Source organism: Raphanus sativus, chromosome 5, assembly GCF_000801105.2.
Source record: "Raphanus sativus cultivar WK10039 chromosome 5, ASM80110v3, whole genome shotgun sequence".
Taxonomy (NCBI): Eukaryota; Viridiplantae; Streptophyta; class Magnoliopsida; order Brassicales; family Brassicaceae; genus Raphanus; species Raphanus sativus.
In genome coordinates, this window is record NC_079515.1 from 4,924,735 (window position 1) to 4,946,927 (window position 22,193).

The 22,193-nt window shown below is 35.8% G+C and overlaps 3 protein-coding genes and 1 pseudogene across 4 annotated transcripts; 2 read left to right on the top strand and 2 right to left on the bottom strand.

Moving 5' to 3' along the window:
- Positions 1-513: 513 nt before the first annotated feature.
- On the bottom strand, positions 514-1,717 carry LOC108858020 (pentatricopeptide repeat-containing protein At3g13160, mitochondrial-like; annotated as a pseudogene).
- Positions 1,718-14,935: 13,218 nt separating this feature from the next.
- LOC108840130 (uncharacterized) lies at positions 14,936-15,525 on the bottom strand. Its single transcript, XM_018612955.2, has one exon. The coding sequence runs from the start codon at positions 15,367-15,369 to the stop codon at positions 15,052-15,054; it is 318 nt and encodes a 105-aa protein (XP_018468457.2). The 5' UTR covers positions 15,370-15,525; the 3' UTR covers positions 14,936-15,051.
- Positions 15,526-17,108: 1,583 nt separating this feature from the next.
- On the top strand, positions 17,109-18,513 carry LOC108857142 (WEB family protein At3g13190). 2 transcript variants are annotated; one of them, XM_018631080.2, is made up of 2 exons: positions 17,109-17,394; positions 17,472-18,513. In XM_018631080.2, exons 1-2 carry the CDS (start codon positions 17,305-17,307, stop codon positions 18,354-18,356), a joined length of 975 nt encoding a protein of 324 aa, XP_018486582.2. In that variant the 5' UTR covers positions 17,109-17,304; the 3' UTR covers positions 18,357-18,513. The 2 variants fall into 2 exon arrangements, with proteins under 2 accessions (XP_018486582.2, XP_056866605.1); XM_057010625.1 differs by having other exon boundaries at positions 17,113-17,384.
- Positions 18,514-18,777: 264 nt separating this feature from the next.
- On the top strand, positions 18,778-20,637 carry LOC108857365 (uncharacterized). Its single transcript, XM_018631344.2, has 7 exons — positions 18,778-18,997; positions 19,251-19,357; positions 19,450-19,491; positions 19,584-19,671; positions 19,920-20,019; positions 20,183-20,289; positions 20,379-20,637. Exons 1-7 carry the CDS (start codon positions 18,867-18,869, stop codon positions 20,500-20,502), a joined length of 699 nt encoding a protein of 232 aa, XP_018486846.1. The 5' UTR covers positions 18,778-18,866; the 3' UTR covers positions 20,503-20,637.
- The last annotated feature ends 1,556 nt before the right edge of the window (positions 20,638-22,193 follow it).

A 22,193-nucleotide genomic window follows, 5' to 3' on the forward strand; every position in this document is an offset into this window, starting at 1 on the left:
CAAAGCCATTGCGACGAGAAGTGTTTGAGGACTTAAGAGACAAGCTTGGAATTTGCTCTGTTACAAGTAAGCTAAGTCTTGTGAACCAAGCTTAGTTTAGGGAGGGTTTGTTGGAGCAAATGGGAGTACGAGAATCAAGGAGGTGATAGAGTTTGGAGTTGGTCATTATCGTTTTGTTTTGGTGTTTATCTTATCGAGTCTTGCGACTCAAGTTTGTGAGTCCTTATCTTATTTTATATCCTGAGTTTTCGGAGTTATCTACTAGAGTTTGTAAGGCTATATAAAGCCATGAGTTTTCTATGAATAAGACGCAGAGGTTTTCAGTTTTAGATACAGAGCATTATACTTTACAGTAATAGATTTTTGCGTATATAAAAATGAAAGTATTCTGAAACCCTAACTCCTCCCGTGCGGTTGAAGTCGACAATGCATGTACTGTATGATCAGCATTCCTCTAAATCTGAACATCAGTGATTCAGTTTTACCTCTCAAATCTCAAAAAAGGCACACAGATACTTCAGATAGTTTGGTTATTTCGATTTACTGCTCTGGCAGTGTGCAACAACAAGACACTTAAATTCTTAAAGAGAGGAAAACATAGACTAGATACATATAAACTTGTTAATAAGCTTTTGCAAATAAACTACGCTTTGGAAGAGAGACGTAGCTTGAACTGGAAATATCCATCCTTGCTCGCGAGTTCAACAATCTCCTCAGCATCTTCTTGCTTTGATCCTTCCACCAACGCATCAACCACCTCTTGAACGATGGCCTCATCGACACGTATACGCTTAGTGAATATCTCCTTGCAGAGCTCCAAATCGCCAGCCTTACACATTGCAGGAAGCAAGGACGAATAGAGCACCTTCATTGGGAAAAAATCGTAATTGTCCACACGGTGGTACCAATTTTTGGCTTCCTCCACTTCTCCTACACCGGCGAATCCTCTAGCCATGGCAGTGACTGTGAACACATCGCGCTCGAACCTACGTTTTACCCTTAAGTTCGCCGAGGAACTTAACCATCTCTTCTGACTTCTTCTCCAAGGCTAGTCCTAACAAACGAGTGTTGTAACTACGCACGTCTCTAGCAACGTTCTTATCCACCATTCTAGCCCATAACTCTTCTCCCACATCAAAGTTCCCTTTTGTGTACGACTCATGCAACAGCGTGTTGAATGTGAAAACATCAGGCTTCAGGACATGCCGGCTCGTCCGTAGAGGCTGATAATCCTCGCGACGAAGCCTTGCTTTGACATGTCTGGGTATTTGCTCTGCTCCTCCAGGATCTCCTCGATCAGCTCGAACTTCTTGGCTGAGGCGAGACGGCGAACGGTGTTCTCGTAAACGGTTAGGTTCTGTCGGAACTTTTCCGTTTGGCAGGCCTTTTTGAACGTCTCCGCGATGAGTTTAGGGTCCTTTTCGTAGTTTACGAGTTAGACGAGGGTGCCGAGCGACGGTTTTCGTTTCGAGGTTGAGGCTGAGGCTGCAGAAGCAGTAAAGGCGGAGACGTCGCGGCTGTTGATTATGGACAAATAATCTCGACTAGATTTTGTCTTTTTTGTCTTTTGTCCACGGAGGATAAGGCGAGTGAGATACGACATCATTTTTGTCTTTTGATTATGGACAAATAATCTCGACTAAACTTTTAATCCGCGCGGACGCGCGGATGTATGTTTGGAAAGATTAAATGGTAAATAAAAATTTAGCGGTTTTCATATTTATTGAATTTTGATATTGGTGTATTTTGTTCGATTTGTTGAGTGTCTGATTATAAAATATGATGTTATATAAATATCCATTTTTTAGTATGAAAATATTAATTGTGTGTTTTTTTTAAATTCAAATTTATTATAACTTGTGTATATAAGCTTAAATATTTTAAACTTTTAATTACAGGATTTTTTAAAAATTAAAAAGTAATGGAAATATACAAAAATAAAATTGTTTTGAAAATTATATTATGATAGCCCAAAATTTAAAAGGGCTTATTGCAAAAGTGACTCAAAACTTGAATTCAAACAGAAAACTAACCTTTTCTTTTGACTCATTTTTTTTTTGAGTTTTTAACCCCACATCTGCATTTTATCTACGAAAATGCCATTAACCCTTTTTTTTTTTTTTTTTTTCGAAAATGGCTTCTTTACTGTCTCAACCTCATTTTCTTCAAGTATTTACAATATTGCCACTGCCATGAATAGTGGGAACAACCTTGTACGAACTGTTTGGAGCTTTTAATGCCCTTTAATGCACGTAAATCTCTTTACACTCTCTCTGTTTCAATTGTTATGAACTAAAAACAACATTTCTTTCACTTTCTCTCCATATTCATCCAAAAAACTGAAGCTTTTGATTCAAAATTGTTTGGAGCCATATTTCTTTCGTTTTGACTTACGGTTGCTTTCGTTTGAGGTTCTGGGTGGTTGGAGAAGACCCTGTGTGCAAACAAAGTCATCTCACCTAGTTGAAGGTACGAATTTGAATTTTTTTCAAAATCTGTTCGCGTAGAAGACTTACAAGTAAGTCATCTGTATGTAGAAGACTTACTGATGAGTCTTCTGGTCAAACGGACGACTTAAACTAAGTCGTCCAGCTTTGTTTGGTGAAAAAAAACAGTCCAGACGACTTATATATAAGTCGTCTACGAGAAACAGGCTAGTTTTGCATTTGACCGAATCGTGTCAGATCTTTGACTATTTCTGGACGACTTATAATTCAGTCGTCTCTCGGAAAGTTAAAATTTCAATATTTTATTAAACTAGACGACTTACGTGTAAGTCGTCTTAGGTTAGTTTTGTAGTTGAAAAATAAAACTTCATAATTTAATTTTTACCAGACGACATAATATAAAGTCGTCCCGTCAGAAGACTTAATTTAAAGTCGTCCGGGGAAAGCAAAGTCGTCCAGAATTTTTCCCAATTAAGTCGTCCAAACCTTGCTTATCCCGGACGACCTTAAATTAAGTCGTCTAGCTGGACGACTTTTAGTTAAGTCGTCTGGAGAAAGTTAAATTTCAAGTTTTATTTTTCAATTACAAAACTAACCTGGGACGACTTACGTGTAAGTCGTCTAGTTTGAATAAAATATTGAAATTTTTACTTTCCAGAGACGACTGATTTATAAGTCGTCCAGAAATAGTCAAAGATCTGACACGATTCGGTCAAATGCAAAACTAGCCCGTTTTTCGTAGACGACTTATATATAAGTCGTCTGAATTTTTTTTTTTAACAAACAAAGCCGGACGACTTAGAATTAAGTCGTCCCTTTTAATTTTCAATTGCAAAAGTGACCTCTTTAGACGACTTACCTTTAAGTCTTCTGGACGACTTAAATCTAAGTCGTCTGCGATAATGTTTGTTGAACTTCTTCATTTTCTCTATGTTTACTAATGTGTTTTATTTTGAATATTTGCAGATGATTTTTAAGTTACATGCAGTGTATGGAGAATGGTTGTTGAGAGATTTCCGTTGGGATTTTGTGGTTGATGATCTCAAAGGAGCAAGATTGTTTTTATTGAATGAAGATTCAACACATGCTGAACTTGTTGCAATGGCTCAAGAAGATTATAACCTGGACATGAGATCAGTGACTGTGGAGATTAGCTACTCATTACCAGCAGAAATGATGATGACTCCAAGCAGTCCTCCATTCATGTTACAAGTGATAGACAAGTTCGAAACTTGCTCGAGATACTCAAAACGCATAGAGTATGTCTTTGTGTATCAAGCCGCAGCAAGGTGGAAACGGTTTCAGAGAAAAGAGAAGAAGCTGGTGATAATGATGAAGCTGGTGAATGGGAAGAAGATGTTGGTGATAATGATGAAGCTGGTGAATGGGAAGAAGATGTTGGTGATTTAGACTACCTTATTTTTTTTAGACGACCTTATTTGTAAGTCGTCCAGTGTATTTTATTTTTAGACTACCTTATTTTTTTTAGACGACCTTATTTGTAAGTCGTCCAGCTGGAAAACCTTCCAGACGACTTATTTGTAAGTCGTCCAGCTGGAAAACCTTCCAGACGACTTATTTGTAAGTCGTCCAGCTGGAAAATCTTCCAGACGACTTATTTGTAAGTCGTCCAGCTGGAAAACCTTCCAGACGACTTATTTGTAAGTTAGAAAATCTATACAAGTTAGAAAATCAAATAAATCATACATGCCCACAAACATACAAATAGATTTGTGTAAACAAATAGTTCAAATATACAAATAGATTTGTGTATACAAATAGTTCAAATATACAAATTGATTTGTGTATCTATACAAGTTAAAAAATCTATACAAGTTAAAAAATCTATACAAGTTAAAAAATCTATACAAATTGATTTGTGTATCTAATCATACATGCCTACAAACATACCACCATCCTCATTATCTTTCAGATGCTGATCAACAAGCTCCGTCCATATAGCCAAAGCCATAGTATCCCTCATAGTCTTCGCATTGGACCTAGCAAAGTCTTTAGGGCTAAAGGGGACCCCAAGAGCATGACATTCAATGTACTTTGCAGCGTACACGCCACAATCACCATTGTTGGCCGTGGGTACATCTTTGAGGAGTCTCTCATAAGTGTATCGCTCCAACCCATGCATCTGGTCTCCGCACTCCACAATCAGATAAGGGACCATCTCGAGAAAAGGCTCCATTATCTCATCCCATCTTTCTGGTATGGTAGTTGAAGGTATGCTGTCCCAGACGACTATGTGCCTCTTAGGGATCGATATCCAAATAGCCACCCAATGTTTGTTGTCCAAGTTCAGTGGCGCATAGATATCATCAATGTCCTCCCCCCACTTCTTGTTTGATTGGCAAAATGAAGGCATTGATCCGTCATACAAACTCGCCGCCCCACTAGGTAGCATTTTTCCTAAACCATTGTGATCAGACGACGATGTTTTGAAGACCAGATACTGTTCTCTCCAAGACTGGGTAAAGTTGTGATCCAGGAAGCACATTCGCTCGCTCCGGAAACATTGTGGGTTCTCCTTATACCTCTGCCTCAGCACATTCATCCAAGCATCTATATGCTGCATATAAAATAATACAAGTTAGAACCTTCCAGACGACTTACAAATAAGTCGTCTGGAAGGTTTTCCAGCTGGACGACTTACAAATAAGTCGTTTGGAAGGTTTTCCAGCTCGAAAACCTTCCAGACGACTTATTTGTAAGTCGTCCAGCTGGAAAACCTTCCAGACGACTTATATATTTACAAATCTATACAAAGACAAGTTACCAGACGACTTATTTGTAAGTCTTCTGGAAGGTTTTCCAGCTGGACGACTTACAAATAAGTCGTCCAGCTGGAAAACCTTCCAGACGACTTATATATTTACAAATCTATACAAAGACAAGTTACCAGACGACTTAAAGATAAGCAGAAGACTTACTACATCTTCCAGCCATGCTTTGGATGTCCGGAGTTTTTGATACCACCAAGTTGGTGATGTACGTGGTTTGTCCTCTTCCTTAGTGAAATAATCACTGCAAACAAAAAAGCAATCAGTTTTGGTAGACTAAATCAAGCTATTATGGGTAAAGCAATCACTTACGGATCAGTTTTCAACCAATCAGCGAGCTCCTTCATCTTAGGTCTGTTTAGTGTGGGAAATGGATTATACTTTCCCACTCTAAGGAGTTTCCTTCTCTCTGCCGTATAAGGAGATATCTGCGTGGGAGCAGGTTTCTTCGTTCGTTCACTCCTTGCACGCACAGAAGCAGTGGGAGCTGTTTGGTCCAATACAACCAGGCTCGGTTCTGAAGCTGAAGCTGGATCGGTGGAAGCGAAGCTCGGTTGTTGATCGTTGGAAGCGAAGCTCGGTTGGTCAGTGGAAGTGAGAGGAACAATCTCTTTGGAGGTGACACCATCTGCTTTATCCTCCGGCAAGATCTTATATACCGAGATCGCCTCATCTGCTGTATCCTCCGGCAACAATCTCTGCAATAAAAGAGAACAAGTTAACCCTGGACGACTTAAATAAAAGTTGGGAGAGGATTTGGTTCCAGCTGGAGTCCAGACGACTTATATATTTACAAATCTATACAAAGACCAGACGACTTAAAGATTTGATATTAACCTCTTTGGGCAGAGGAGAAGGCTGTTTCTTTTGTGGAGAAGGCTTTTTCGTTTGAGGAGCAGGCTGTTTCGTCTGAGGAGCAGGCTGTTTAGTTTGAGGAGCAGGCTGTTTCGTTTGAGGAGCAGGCTGTTTAGTTTGAGGAGCAGGCTGTTTAGTTTGAGGAGCAGGCTGTTTCGCCTTTTGAGGAGTAGGCTTTGCCTTTTGAGGAGCAGGCTGTCTGGTGGGAGGAGTAGGATGATTGGTTTGAAGTGGAGGCTGATCCTTTTGAGGAGTAGTCTGTTTGTTACTAGCCCCGGTTTCTGGGCTTGTGGGGTAGGGTGTTTTTTACTAACCCCGGTTTCTGGGGCTTGAGGGGTAGCCTGATTGGTGACACCAACCTTCTTCTCCACAGCTTCCAATCTATCGGAGATCTTCCTAATCTCCCTGATGCACTTCTTAAACCCCTCTTTCATCATGTCACCTAAGTCCTTGAACATGTTTTCTAACTCCTCTCTGGTCACCCAACTAGCCTCTTCTCTAGCCTCTTCTGTAGCCTCTTCTGTAGCCTCTGTAGGAGCCTCTTCTCTAGCCTCTTTAGGAGCCTCTTTAGGAGCCTCTTTACGAGCTTTCTTCCGAGGTCTCTGATTGTCTTCCTCCACCTCCTCCACAACCATCTCTTTGGCTCTTTTCGATGGAGTCACAAACTTGGGTTTTGTACCAGTGACTTCCCAGCAATCCATGGTCCACTTCCACGGTCTCCGATCATACATCACTTTAATGATGTTCTCCGCGGGCACGTCATCAACCTCAGAGTCCCATTTTGGCCACATTTCACTAATGTCCTTCTCAACAAAGTTGATCACGCGGGTCTGCAGTAAATAGAAGAAGAATCGAGTTAGATATTTGAAACAAAATACTAAATAGACGACTTAATTATAAGTCGTCAACTAAGTCGTCCAGCTGGACGACCTTCCAGACGACTTATTATAAGTCGTCTACTAAGTCGTCCAGCTGGACGACCTTCCAGACGACTTATAATAAGTCGTCTACTAAGTCGTCCAGCTGGAAGACCTTCCAGACGACTTATAATAAGTCGTCTACTAAGTCGTCCAGCTGGAAGACCTTCCAGACGACTTATAATAAGTCGTCTACTAAGTCGTCCAGCTGGAAGACCTTCCAGACGACTTATAATAAGTCGTCTACTAAGTCGTCCAGCTGGAAGACCTTCCAGACGACTTATAATAAGTCGTCTACTAAGTCGTCCAGCTGGAAGACCTTCCGGACGACTTAATTAAGTGAAGATGGAAAGGTACCTGACTCAAGATAGCAGCTTTCATGAATCTGCGGCCTCTGCTGCCGTCGTAAGCCAGAATCGGTGGAGACGGACTGTTTGCTCTGGGTAGACCAATACTAGCACCCAATCCCGGAATAGCTTCGTACGCCCAGACCTGAAGAACTTGTATAAAGCCATCCACGGTGTAACAGCCAGTAATATCTTTGTTCCACAAAGAGTCCATCAGCACCTTAAACGCGACTCTCCCCCATGGATAATTCTCAAACCTTTCTAAATCCATCACTAGCCTTGCGAGAGTAGCTCGTGTAGCGCTTGAGAACTTTTTCCCTTCAATGAATCCAGTGAAGATGGAAAGGTACGCGAGTCGCTTGCGATCTTCCCTGGACCAATCCCCGCATCTCTTCAGTGCTGCTATTATCTGATCAGTACTTGGCCCAGCTTCCCGATGAACTCCCATCATCTCCCAGAAAGAAACCATCTGTGGGGTAACTTCACATTCTGGTGTCTCAAGGTCCTCGATGTAGTCGCAGTTTAGACCAGTGATGTTTTCAAACTCTAACAGTGAAAACCTCGCAGGTTCTGGACCAACGAGACACCACATCTCGTACTTCTTCTTAATGTCCAGCTTTAAACCGAGCAAGTGGTGAACCAGCCTTGAAGCCCAACCAAATCCCTGCTCCTTGAACTTGATGAAAACTCCCAATCTCGACTCCTTGAGCTCTTCAAATTCAGCATCAGTGAGAGCTTCCCTAAGAGCAGTATGCAACTTCGTGTTATCCGTATGATACGAAATGCTATTGTGGGGTTCTGGCTCTTCCCCTAATGTGTATAACCTACGGGGGAGTTCTGGAATATCCATCCTTTTTGTCTGCAAAATAATCAAAGACAACAATAGAAGTCAGAACACAAGCTAAATCAATCACGCCTTAATTGTTACTCCAGACGACTTAGTAGACGACTTAAATATAAGTCGTCTAGAAAGTCGTCCAACTGGACGACTTAGTTGACGACTTATATTTAAGTCGTCTGGAAAGTCTTCCAAATGGACGTACTAAGTCGTCCAGGTTGAAGACTTTCCAGACGACTTACTTACAAGTCTTCCAGTAGAAAAATTTCAAGCGGACCTGATTAGTCGCAGAAGGAGTTCGAGTACTCGTCATTGTGGTTATAGATCTGAAAAATAAACGTGAAACGGTGAGAATGAGTAAATTGAAAGAGACAACGTTTTATGTTCATCTTTTCCACGAGTTTGATGACTTACCGGCGTTAGGGTTTACAGAGAAACGGCGCTACGGTTTACAGAGAAGAAGCGGCGGCGCTAGGGTTTAGAAGAAGCGGCGGCGCTAGGGTTTAGAAGAAACGGCGGTGCTAGCTAGTGTTTAGAGTAAGCGGCGGTGAGAACGTTGGTGAGCACGGTGGCGAGGGCGACGGTTTGTTCGGAAATAGTGGAAGCGGGGGCGCTAGGGTTTAGAGGAATCGGCGGCGCTAGGGTTAGAAGAAGCTGCGGCGACAACGGTGAGAATGAAGTGAGATAGATAGCCGACGTTGAGAACGATGGTTGTTCGGAAATAGTGGGAATTCGAATCGCCTTTGATATCGCCGGTGAGAGAGAACTGTTAGGGTTTCTGTTCGCGGAAAATGAAAAAAAAAAAAAAAAATCACCTTATATATTGGGTAAATAATCCGGTTAGCTTTAAAAGTACATTGGTAAACTTTAAGGTTTGGTCCGGTTTAGACGACTTATTCTGGCTGATAATGTACATCAGACGACCTAATATTTAGTCGTCTGGGAACAGAAGACTAAATATTAAGTCGTCCAATACCCTAAAATGAACCCCTAAACTAAAATGACTAAATTAACTTGCTAACCACGTTATAAAATCAAATTATACTTCAATAGTGTTTACTATACACAGAAACGAACACGCCTAGGTAATTTTAAAAATTTTCAAAAACGGTTTTAATGCTTTCCAAAATCTAACCCTAAGAACACATACAATACTACAACATATGTTGATGAAACATAAACTAAAGAATATCATGACTCACTACTTTCACTCATCTGGGCTGAAAACAATTGAAATTTGTTATATATTAATTTATATCTCTTAAGACATATGTTAATTACATAATTCCAATTTTTCACTTATCAAAATATTTTTTACAAAATTTTTAAATTATGTTTAAGAATAACTGTCCAGACGACTTAACTTAAAGTCGTCTGGACGACTTATTTTCAAGTCGTCTGTTTACAGACGACTTGCGAGGGGTAGAAACGTAAAAAAAAATCCGTTTTTTTGTTTGTTCACAAGGAGATAGTTGTAATTTCAATAGCCTTTTAAGTTACTTTTGCCTTTGACCCAAGTTGGGGTACTCTTTTGGGTTTGACTCCAAGTTTTGAGTCACAATTGGTAATTCTCCCAATTTAAAATAGGTCCGATTTGCTAAAATTTTGAAAGGATTTTTTAATATGCCAAGGCCATTAAATTTTTTTGTCTGCAAAACTAACAGAAAAATGGTTAAAAATTGTTTTCCACAAACAATTAATTTTCTTCTTTCTCTTTTTTCTTTTGTTTCTGTCGGTCAACTAACCTATCTATCTCTCTCTTTTTCTTATATCTTGTCGATGTTCTTGTCGATGTTCTTGTAGAGAACTTTCAAAACCGTGAATCAAAAGCAAAATATCTTAAAAGTAATTAAATGTACATTTGTTATTTATTATCTATTAGGGAAAAGGAATATCCGATTATCCGTAGAGAAAAGGAGAACTTGGTGGTCAAGTTTTTTAAAAAGATTTTCGTATTGTGTTAGTTATTTAATTGAAGCTGCTGAACAATGAATAGTTTATATTCTTTTCGCGTAGGATTAGGAAAATCTCTGAGTAGTTATATTATGATCGCGTAGAATTAGGAAAATCTTTGAGTGTGTATCAATTAAATATTTCTTTAAATGTCATTAATGTACATTAACTAAAAAATTCGTAAATTTAGGACTGATTTATGAATGTTTTGTGGAGTGGAAGGAAAACAGTTTAATTAGGTTAGATATTATTAGCAAACCAAATTTTTATTCGTTTTCGGTTTATATTGTAAACAATTTTTTTTGGTTAGGAACAAACCAAAATATAAATCATCTAAAACAAAACCAAAAGTTTATCATAAGCAAAACAATCTAAAATGTTTCTTCACTGTGAAAACAATTTCTACCATAAGCAATAGAATATGTTAATATACTTGTGTAGATATGTTTTAATATGAATAATAATTTACACTAATTGCTTTTGGATGTTTAATTTAGATATGTCCATTGATTGGTTTAGTATTGTAGATTTTCCATCGATTGGTTTAGAAGTCTGGACCATATGAATCAAAAAGAAAGCCCAAACAAAATAATAATGGGTAATTAATAGTATAGACCACGTTTTTTTATGTTAAAACTAAATGATTAAACTACTGTGTTTTGATGGCAGTGGTATGTAGTGGTAATATTTGTGGAAAACTAAGGGAACATAGGTAAATATACTTCAGTATTAATATTTTAGATTGCTTCTAATGCCAAAGTAGGCCTGGACATTTTACCCGGATCCTAAGACCCGATCCGAAACCGACCCGAAAAACCCGGTTCGGGTAGGAAACGATCCGATCAAATTACCCTATCGGGTCTTGTTGTAGAGGACCCACGGTCTTGGACCCGATCCGAATCCAAAACTCGACGGGTACCCGATTTAATAATGTAAATTAAATAAAATGAATCGAAGGGGAAATCGAAGACGTGTTATTTGTTTATAGAGTAAGGGGGTCAACTACTAGGAAACAACCAATTATTGTTGTATCTCGCATATTTTAATATATATACACATTTTAATATAATAAAAACACAAATTTCAAATAAAATTTCAAATAGTTTCGGATATATTAATATTTTCAGATATTTTTAGTATTTCAGGTAATTTTAGGTCAAATCCGACCCGAACCCGGTATGAACCCGACCCAAAACCGAACCGATAAATTCTAATTACCTGAATGGATCCAACTATCTAAGATCCGACCAGACCAGGACCCGGTACGATCCGAACCGATTCGAACCAAAAAATTTCAAAATTACTCTATCGGATCCTAAACTTTTAGACCCGAAAGACCTGAAATCCAAAATATCCGTACCGAACCGAACCGATACCCGAAATACCTAGGCCTATGCCAAAGTTTTAATTTTTTCGAAGTTTTGCGAAATTGGAAAATTATAAAAGTTTAACAAACCTTTTTTAAAACACATTAGCACAAGATCATTCAACACTTACATACCACATATACACTAACAAATTTTAGCAACATTAAACATAGATAAAATCTATCATATCTCTGCGTCTCTCATTGTTAAGTAGTGATTGCTAAACTTTTCAACCTCTAGTAAATGCGGGTTGAATTTGAAATCAGATAATTCACTATCAGTATCAAGCCATAGATTATCATCATCAAAACAATCTGTATAAATGAATTTAGAAAACGTTTTACTCAAATAACACATTTAAAACTATACACATAATACAATACATTTACTTATAAACTAGGTGATTTTCCCGTGCTCATGCACGGATATAAATATTAACAAAACAAATATATTATTAGAGTTAGTTAATATGTATTTTAATTTTTAATTATATGTAATTTGTATGTATGATTGTTTATAACTAATAATATGTTATTTTAATTAGGCATGTGGTTTTGGATATATAATATTTAATCAGGTTGATAACTATTTAGGTATTAGATTGAATATAATTTTCTAAATTCAACAATAACCTTTTTAATTTTTAACAGATTAAAATTTTGATTAATTTTGCATCTAGTAGATTGTTTTTTAGATTTCTAAATATAGTTTAATGAGTTTATGTAGATTCATATAAGAAAATAGCTTAATATACAAAGAAAATATTTTTATTAGTTTTAAAATATATTATATATGTCTCCTATTTCTTCTTATGTAATAAATTGTATTTTCTTGTGTTGTATACGATTCTTTAACTCTATTTGTACTTCGGTATATCAATAAAACTTGTTCAAACAATACATATGTACATAAAATTATTTAAGATTATTTTTAAAGTAAATATATAATTTTAATATCAACATTAGTTTTTGGGAACTTTTTATTTTAAATTAAAATATGTATATTATATATTTTTCTTTATAAAATTTATCATTGTTCATTCAATTAATATTTCATTTTCATCGTATATGTTATTTAGAAATAATATAGAAAGGAAACAAAAATTAGAAAAAAAAATTGATAGTAAGAGTTAGATATAATATTTTAATTTATTAAGTTTACCTATGTAATTAATCATCAAAAAAAATAAAATAAGGGATACACGTTAAAAACGACTTCTCTAATTATACACTTTGCATTATTTATTCCAAACTAATTTATATTAAAAATATGTTAGTTTCTTATAGATAGTTTTATCTATGTGATTAAAAAATATATAAAGAAAGTCTAAATCAAATTTAAAATTAACAAAAAACTATTTTAAAAATATAATAAAACATCTATGTACTATTAATTCTGATATTTTTAGCTCATTAGAAATATTTTGGTAATGTTATTGAAGTGGTTTTTAATCATATGAGAAAATATATTGATAAAGAAAATAATTATATAACTTTATATACATATTATGTTATTTAAGATTATATTTTAAAAGAAAGAAATTATTTTTAATCCAACATTATTTTTTTGGGGAAATTTCCTTTTATGAATACATAATATTAATTTTCGTTTTTAAAATAATAAATGTTTCTTTGATAAATGTTTTCTTTTATTATATATGTTATTTGGAAATAATATAAAAAGAAAAAAAAATAGAAAAGTTGATAATGGAAATTAAATTTTTTAAAATTTATTAATGGTAGTTATGTAATTAACCATCGTGAAAGTTAACGTGAACACGACACATAGGAAACTAACTTATCAAATAATATTACATACAGAGATTTTAAAACAAAAATTTATTAGTACTGTAGATTTTATTTTTAACCATTATTTCAAAATAAATTTGATTTAATTGATATAAAATTAAGATATTTTTTAAATCATATTTAAAATATATGTATATATTTAAATTTATAATATTAGATATATTTTAATCTATTTATTTTGGTTAAATATATTAAATGAACTTATATATAATTAATAAAACTGATATAAAATTAATAATAATCAAAAATTAAAACTAAATAATATTTATAAAATTTGTAGATATATAAGAAACTAATGATTTTAAGTTTAAGTTTTTATAATTTTTTAAAAATTGTAGAAAATTATGAAAATTTAAAATAATAAAAAATTATAGTTATAAAATATAATTAAATAAGATTTCGAAATTAGTAATTTTCATGTTTGTATATATTCATTTTAATGAGGATCTATGCGTTATTGCCATATTCTAAAAAGTTTACCAAAAATATAAATAACATAAATGTAATGTATGAGTTATTGTCATATTTTAAAAAATTTACCAAAAATAAAAATTAACATTCAATATAATTGTTCATGTCATATTAATCTATAAGACATGTCATCAATTTTAGTAGCCATGTCATATTATTTTTGTGAAAATGATTGTAGAGAAGACATGTGGCAAAATAACTTCTCAAATATAGTCTAGGGGATCTCATCTTCCATGTCTTAAGGACCGACCACTACATGAACAGGAAATGTCTGCAAAACGATGTCATTTGCAAGTGAAGCTTATGTTGCAAACTTACAGTATTCAGCTGCTTAAACAATCAAAACATCCTTTCAGCTTATAAGCAGAACATGCATGCTGTTTAGTTCCTACCCCCTAAATGAAGAATTAATTACTGACTGTGCTCAATCTTTTACCGACGTCCGTGTCACTTTGAAATGAGTGGTCGAACTACGGAACGTTTTTAGGCCGAGCTGACGTCATGACTCATGACTCATGATAATACAATTAGATACATCGGACGGATAGATAGATAGATAGCTAAGGGATAATTTAAGATTTAGATTCAGTGGTCTAGATGCTCATGCACGTGAGGACGTACCAAAAAGTACGAATCTATGTTATAGAATTATTTTCTCTTCTCCTCTCTGATAGACCCATACTTTTGTAGAATCTTAGCTAAAATAATACTACATTCATCTATCTTTAACCAATGATAATATTTTTAATTGTTTCCGTAAGTTAAATTAGTAAACAAACAGTGCCGGCTTAAAATTATATTGGACCTATGGACAAATTTTTTTTCTGCATTGTAATTAGTTAAGCATAATATTATAGACCCAAACAAACATAAATAGAGACCCATTTTATCACTAAATTTAGTTACTTTTAAGATGGACCTATGGCATATGCCATGTTTGCCATCCCCTAGAGCCGGCACTGTAAACAAATGAAAAATCCTTTCGCGTCGGTAGATGGGTTTTATAAGTTAAATAGATGCACCGAATTTAAGGTAATTGGATATTTAAAATATACTAACCGATGGATTTTGAAACTAAATCATATCAAATGAAATATAACGTATAAAATAAGTGATATACCTAAGGGAATCACAAAACCAGTATGAAGCAAGACTGATTCTTATTCCACAGATTAACTATTACATTTATCAATATTCTCTATTATTAAAAAGAAACTAACGAAAATACTTAAGAATTCAAAACACAGGGAGATCTCATACTAGTCGAGTTTAGTGAAGCTATCAAAGAGAGTCTCTTCGTGTTGTCCACCAACGACATAGTCAAGGATCCCCTCTGCAGCCACTATTAAGCCGGAGCCATCTCCGGAGATAGTAGATGACGTCGGAAGGTCGGATGTCCGGGCGAAGAAGAAAACGGCGGCGAGAAAGAGGGCGGTGGAGAGAACTAGAGGCCAGAAATAAGTTACTACGGTAAGAAAACCGGGAGAATAAGTGACGAGAGCGACGGTGAGGAGGGAGAAAACGAAGGCGAAGACGATTTGGAACTTAAACTTTAAGAGCTTCTCCCGGAACTCCATCTCTCCGATCACCGCTCAAGATCCGTGACTTTTGTTGGATAACACGAGAGAGATAGAGAGCAAGAGATAGATAGATATGTAAGAGAGAGAGAGAGAGAGAGAGAGAGAGAGAGGTAAACAATATTCATGTGATACTTCTCTCTTTTAGTGTCTGTGTGTCTGTATAAAGAAATAGGAAAGATTCTCCAGCTGACAAGAAAAACGTCAAAATCACTAGTTAATCTTTTTAAAGACATTATATATTAAAATATACTGATTTACCTTTTTCTAACAACCTGAAGCTATACTAATTTCGAACATTTTGACGAGCTTTTCCGCTATTATATTCTATAGTTTCAGAATACGTTAGATACTTAACAAAATTATTTGCATTGATGAATATCATCTAAGTATAAAAATTCAAAACCAACCATTTTGTCAATATATATATCATTTTCACCAACCGAAACACTTTATTATAAACACTAACTTCGAAAATTATAAACTTTTTTATATTATATAGTCCAAATCAAAACTTTACATTTTGTAGTGGCAAATGTTTCACTTCCTGATATTCATGATCTTTTGATTTGGTCATTTTGTTTTAAGCTCTAACTAGTGATCATTAAAATAGAAATATGAATGAGTAGGAAAAAAATAGCAGGAACAAAATAAAAGAAATGAAAAGAAAAATTTATTATTTTTGTTCCCTATCAATTTTGATAAGGAATGTTTTTATTCTATAATTACTTAAAATTTAAGAAATGACAAGGAATTATACACAACAAATTTTTTTCATAAATGATGTAATTTTTAAATAATTGATAGGAACTGGTCATTCATCTTGATTCCTTATACCACCAGTTAGAACCTTAGTTTTAAAAAGATGTATAAATTTACTTACTAATTGTGTTACAGAAAATATTATATACTATATAGTCAGTCTATAAACTTGGTTTAGTGATTTTTATATTCGATTTTTTTTTCTTAAAAAGCTATAGAGTTTTGCTTTTATTTTCTTTTGTTACGCAACAGCTTATATCTAAAATAAACGGTGAAATTGCTGTAAAAGTCAAAGAGTGTAACGTTTTCTGACATGAATAGTAATTCGTACGAGATAAGATAATGTGATGTGATATTCCATTTCAATATAATTTTGTCCGGTTTGCATGATTGATATATCGACATTATTTCGACCGACATCTACGATATGGGCTTCCTCCGAGCCCATAAATAATACTTCTTCGACGACTGCACTACACGACGTTTGTAGATCGGTCAAACGGCAACGCATTCTCTTTGTATTTTTCGTAATAGCGCGATGTTTACATACTAACAAACAATTCACTGGACGATCCGACAGCAATCCCAGTCTCAAAGACCGGGTCCAGTGTCGGGTTTGAAATTTAATAGTATAGATTTATTATATATCAAGGGTAAAATCGTCATTAACGTCAACACTGTTCTTCCTAACCCTACTACCAGGCGGCGGCAGCTGTTCCCCTCGTCTCCATTTTCCGATTACTCACCGTATCATTTACACTATTTTGAAAAAGTTAAACCGTAAAGTTTAAAACTGTAAAAAAATCTACATCTCTTTCTGTTTCTATTTCGGTTCTGTTCTGTAGTAACTAAACTAGTAAGTTTTTGTGGTAACTTCACGTGCAGTGCAGAGATAACTTATAAAAAAAGTAGGTAAACCGTAGACTTGACCCGTGACCTCTTTTCTTTCTACAAAATCTCTGCACGGACGTGACACGTGAGCGTGACAAAGCTGCCATCTTTCCTCCTCCCATTATTGAGTTTACATTGTTCTCTCAAGCAACAACTTTTATATGCAAAGTTTTAAGTTTCTTTTATAGTTTTGATCTACTAAAGAGAAAAAAAAAAGTGTACTTTTTCTCTTCAGGGCGTTGCTAAAACTAGTGGGATCAGTGTTTTTTTTATTGGGAGTAAATGGCAACTTTTCATTCTGTTCAAGATGCAGTGAAGCTCTTTAACGCTGGTTTATCTGGAGGAGAACATCTCAACCAGAGGCAAGAACAGGTTATATAACTATTATTATTCAGTTCTTTCTTGTGTGGTTTTCTTGGTGTTAGTTTACTGAAATTTTGGTTTGTCAGGAGACTAATCTCTGTCTCTGGAATCAAGAGGTTAACAAGTTGAAGGAGATAATAAAGAATGCTGAGATGGCGAAGATCGAGGCTTTGTTAGAGCTTGAGGAAGCTAAGAAAACGGTTGAGCATCTCAATCACAAGCTGAGAAACGATGAGAAAGGTTTAGATTTGAGTAGTAGTAGTAGTAGTAATGTGAGAGATGTGACTTCAGAGCTAGGTGTTGCTAAAGAATTGCTTCAAAGAGTAGTTAAAGAGCAGAGTCATCACGACTTAGATAGTAATGTGATAGTTGTGACTTCTGAGCTAGGCTTTGCTAAGGAATCACTTCATAGAGTAGCTGAAGAGGAGAGTGAATTAAGTAAATTAATGAAGTCTCTTAAGCTCGAGCTTGAAAACGTGAAGAAAGAACATTCTCAGCTTATAGAGAAAGAGAAAGAGCAAAGAGAAAGAGACCAAGCCGTCGAGGAGCTGAGGAAGGAAGCTGAAGATGCAAAGAGGGAGCTCTTGATGTTAGAGGAAGAGCTCAAGGAAGCAGAAGAAGCCAAAGCAAAAGCTGCAGAGGAGGAATGTGTAAACGTTCACGAAAGTGGTGGTGGTGGATTAACAGAGACGGAAGTGTTGAGAGCATGCAGAGACGAAACGCTGAAGAAACTAGAGATGAGCGAGAAGGAGATTGAAGATATAAAAGCGGCAACGCAGGAGGCGTTGAAGAAAGCAGAGATGGCTGAGGAAGCAACAATTGTGGTGGAGGCAGAGCTTAAAAGACGGCGTAAAGCAGCTAGTAGGATCATGGCAGAATCCAAAATGTGTGCTAATAAGTCGTTTCCCTCTGCAAAGGAAGTGCACAAGTCCAAAACGAGATCCAAAGAGACTTGTTTGGTCAAGTGTTAGGGAAAAGGATCTGTGGTCTCTTTTGAAATTTGTGACATTCTGTATTAACTCATAATTAGAAGAAATAAGTGTCACTCTTTTGTTCAAAGTTGGTAGCTTTTAATAATGTTTGTGATATTGTGTAAACATTCAGTATCATCATCGCATAAACTAACCATCTTCACTCTTAACCTATACTGTTCATGTTATATCTGGAGTTAAACAATACACCTATTTAAAAAAGTTATGTTTACAATAAGATCTAGCATTTATTTGGCCATTGTCAGTGCGACAATTAATAACAGCATCAGTGAGAAATTGTGGTTAGACCAAAAAAAAAAGGAAAAAGTTTTGTTATAAAAAAGGAAAGAATGGAAAGAATAGGGGTCTATAAATAAATACACTAGACTTCTTTCTCTTAATACTCCTCTTCTCTCTCCTAAACACGGTCCGAGTCAATCCTCTCGTCTTTTATTTATCTCGATTCGATCGTGGTTGATTTGGGAATTTAGGGTTTTTTTTGTTCCGAAGATGACGACTGCAGCTAGGCCAACGTGGGCTCCGGCGAAGGGAGGTAACGAGCAGGGTGGTGCTCGTATCTTCGGCGCCTCTCAGAAGTATTCGTCTCGCGATGTCGCCGCTCACACGACTCTAAAGCCAAGGTGAGATTTCGATTCAACCGCAGATCCGATCACTATGTTCATTCTATCGAATTTTTTTCTTTTGATTGATGAGGTTATATCCAGATATCTAGGGTTTATTGCAATTAGAAAGATTTCGAATTGTTTTGAGATAGGTAGTCATAGGGCTTATGCATCTGTGGAAGAGATTTGATCTTTCTTTGTGTCTTGATACTGGTTTCGTTGTCTATGGGATTATATCATTAACTGTGGTGTTGCTTGTTTTTTTTGGCAGGAGGGAAGGGCAACACACGCAAGAGGAAGTGGAGAAGAAGAATCTTCGTGATGAGCTTGAGGAGCGTGAGAGGAGACACTTCTCTTCCAAAGACAAATCTTTTAGTGGTAATGTTAAAGATTTATAAATTTCAAAGCTTTATTTCACTTAAAGCTTGTTCCTTTGGTCTTCTTATAACTGTGTTGTTTTGTGTCATTAGATGATAGAGATCGCAGGAGAGGGAATCAGCTACTCCTGGAAGGTTAGACAAAGTTTTTTTTTGTTCACAGTATGATATATATATTGTTCGATCATACATTGTTGTCTAACGTAGTGGACTATTACTGGTTTTAGGATCTAAAAGGGACCCTGAAGATCGGATTGTTCCTCGCAGTGTAGATGCTGATGATTCTGATGTTGATATCAAAAGTGATGATGATAGGTACACCTATTCTTCTTTTCCTCTTTTGCACTTCTTTATTTCTACTGCTTTAAGTTTGGATAAGAATCAAGGTTTGGGGCTGGTAACTAGACATATCTGTTAAGTCGTATTGGTGCCATAGTTTGGGTAAAATGCTATTGATTATGTGGTGAATTTTGGGGGAAAATATGGTTGTCCTTTCTCTTGCATCAACTCATAACTCTCTAGGTTTATTAAAGTTATCTTACGATTTGTTTTGTATTTGTTAGTGATGACGAAAGTGATGATGATGACGAGGACGACACTGAAGCTCTCATGGCTGAACTCGACCAGATTAAGAAAGAAAGAGTGGAGGAGAGGCTCAGGAAGGTAAAGTTACTCATTGTCTGTTTTATGATTCTGCTCTAGATTACTATTAAAAGAATGATAGATAGGTTTCTCTTAAACACGCTTATGTAAAGGAAGATTTGTCTTGTCACAGTTAATGTGCTTCTTTGGTATTAATATATGTATCATTCATGTTTTTTTCCAGGAAAAGCAGCAGCAGATGGAGGAGCTAAACGCCAAAGAAGAAGAACTTCTCAAAGGAAACCCACTGCTCAATAACAATACTCCAACCTCGTTTAGTGTCAAAAGGAGGTTAGGGTTTTGTTCTTATCTTTTTTTTTTCTTCATGAATCTTGGGATTATGTTAATTGATACTAAGAATTGTTTTTCCTCGTTTTCAGGTGGGATGATGATGTGGTATTCAAGAATCAGGCTCGTGGTGAAATGAAGGCACCTAAGCGCTTCATCAATGATACAATAAGGAATGACTTCCACAGAAAATTCCTTCACAGATACATGAAGTGATTGAACAAGTGTGTGTTACTTGTCTGTATGATGAATGATCTCTAAGGCTTTTATTCCGTCCTCTTGTACTAATACAGAAAGCCAACCAACAACTGTTTTATGTTTTATATCAAAAGCTCATGCACTTTACTTCAATGCTATTTCTCAAATTCCTATTAAGCTCTCTTTAATTCATCGCTGACACCATGACACTTGCAAAATTGGATATAGCCTTATCGTTTGTCTTTGATCCCTATGTTTATATATATTTTTTGGTCTTTTTGGTTCACATATTGTGGTTGAGACGCTGAACTTTCAAAAAGGGTATGTCCTGCATTTTATGTTTGAAGGCGCAACAAGTAGTTAGATTTTCAATACAGCGTGTAGTTACGGTTCAATACAAAGAGGTTACATCCAAGTTATGAGTTGTACATACAAAGAGGTTACATCCAAGTTATGAGTTGTACCTGAACATTGTAACCTCCTGTTAGAAGAAAGAGCATTAGTACAAGAGAGAGAGAACTAGCCTTAGCTTATCAAAGTACTCTCTACGCCGCTCTCTGAATTTTCGTCTGAATATAATCATGAACTGATCCCACCATGAACTCATCCTTAGCTTATGTGTTGTTACTTGTCTGTATGATGAAGATGCTCTAGGGCCTCTCTATTCCTACTGTTTTCTTTCTTCCTTGTCTTTTCGTTCTAAGTATGTCTTGTATCTTAGTTGCAGGTACTGCAATCATAACACTGGGATTAAGTCCCATCAAATACACAAGTTTATTTACTCTTATGACTTTATGTCATTCTTACTAATGTAGACTATAGTTCATCCAGGAGACTAATGTCTGAAACCTGTCCGGTTGCTAATAAGTCCAGCAAGAACTCTGCTGGATTCATTGCAATTTCAGGTAAGATTCTCAAAGATGAGAAGTAGTCTATAGCTTCTCTGTCTTTGCTGTAGAATGCAGGGTGTCTAACCTCCTCTTAACAGAGGGAATATAAGGAATAATCATTGTAGGTAAGCTTCCCTTTGACATTATCTGTCAACCTTCCTCTCATTATTTTCAAGAGAATGCTAGAATTGGTTTCTTATGAGAGATGATTGCTTCCTGGAATCTGCATTACATGATTGTCTTCAAGCTTTTCTGTCGATCTTCTTAGCTCCATGTTTTTTTTTTTGTTAGACTTGTGATGCAAGGAATCGATCTTAATGTAGGGCTGAATTATATAACAGAAGAAGTGTGTGGATTAACTATGTCAAACCTGAAACTTTCTTGTTTTTTTTTGGTGTTATCTTTTTCTTTCCTTTTTATCATGGTGATAGTTTGATAAACCACATTCTTTCAATGTTTTTTTTCTGTAATTTAATAGAATTGAGAGTTCCTTTACTTATGTATTGCTTTGACTTACACAATGAGAAAATGATATTTGATTATCAACTACAGTAATTATTTAGAAGGTTAGTAATCATTTCCATTTTTATGTGTACTCAGCTCAAGTGTCATTTCCTAGAATTATCTCTTATTAGTTATTACCAATCGGATATGCATCTTTAGAGCAACTCTGCTTGACATAGTAGTTGTAGCCAAGCTTCGTGAGTTGCTGATTAGTTATGTGTCGGCCTCCTTAAGGTTCTTTAGTCATTGAAGATATAGTTGGAGCCACCGCTATGGGCTGTGTTTCTGGTATATTCCCATGTACCAAGCCTGCAA

Bases quoted from the DNA above. Each gene is read 5' to 3' on its own strand.
- LOC108840130 (XM_018612955.2), bottom strand. From the start codon at position 15,369: ATGGAGTTCCGGGAGAAGCTCTTAAAGTTTAAGTTCCAAATCGTCTTC.
- LOC108857142 (XM_018631080.2), top strand. From the start codon at position 17,305: ATGGCAACTTTTCATTCTGTTCAAGATGCAGTGAAGCTCTTTAACGCT. The intron at 17,395-17,471 runs GTTATATAACTA...TTGGTTTGTCAG, and splicing joins TCAACCAGAGGCAAGAACAG to GAGACTAATCTCTGTCTCTG.
- LOC108857365 (XM_018631344.2), top strand. From the start codon at position 18,867: ATGACGACTGCAGCTAGGCCAACGTGGGCTCCGGCGAAGGGAGGTAAC. The intron at 18,998-19,250 runs GTGAGATTTCGA...TTTTTTTGGCAG, and splicing joins CACACGACTCTAAAGCCAAG to GAGGGAAGGGCAACACACGC. The intron at 19,672-19,919 runs GTACACCTATTC...TGTATTTGTTAG, and splicing joins ATCAAAAGTGATGATGATAG to TGATGACGAAAGTGATGATG.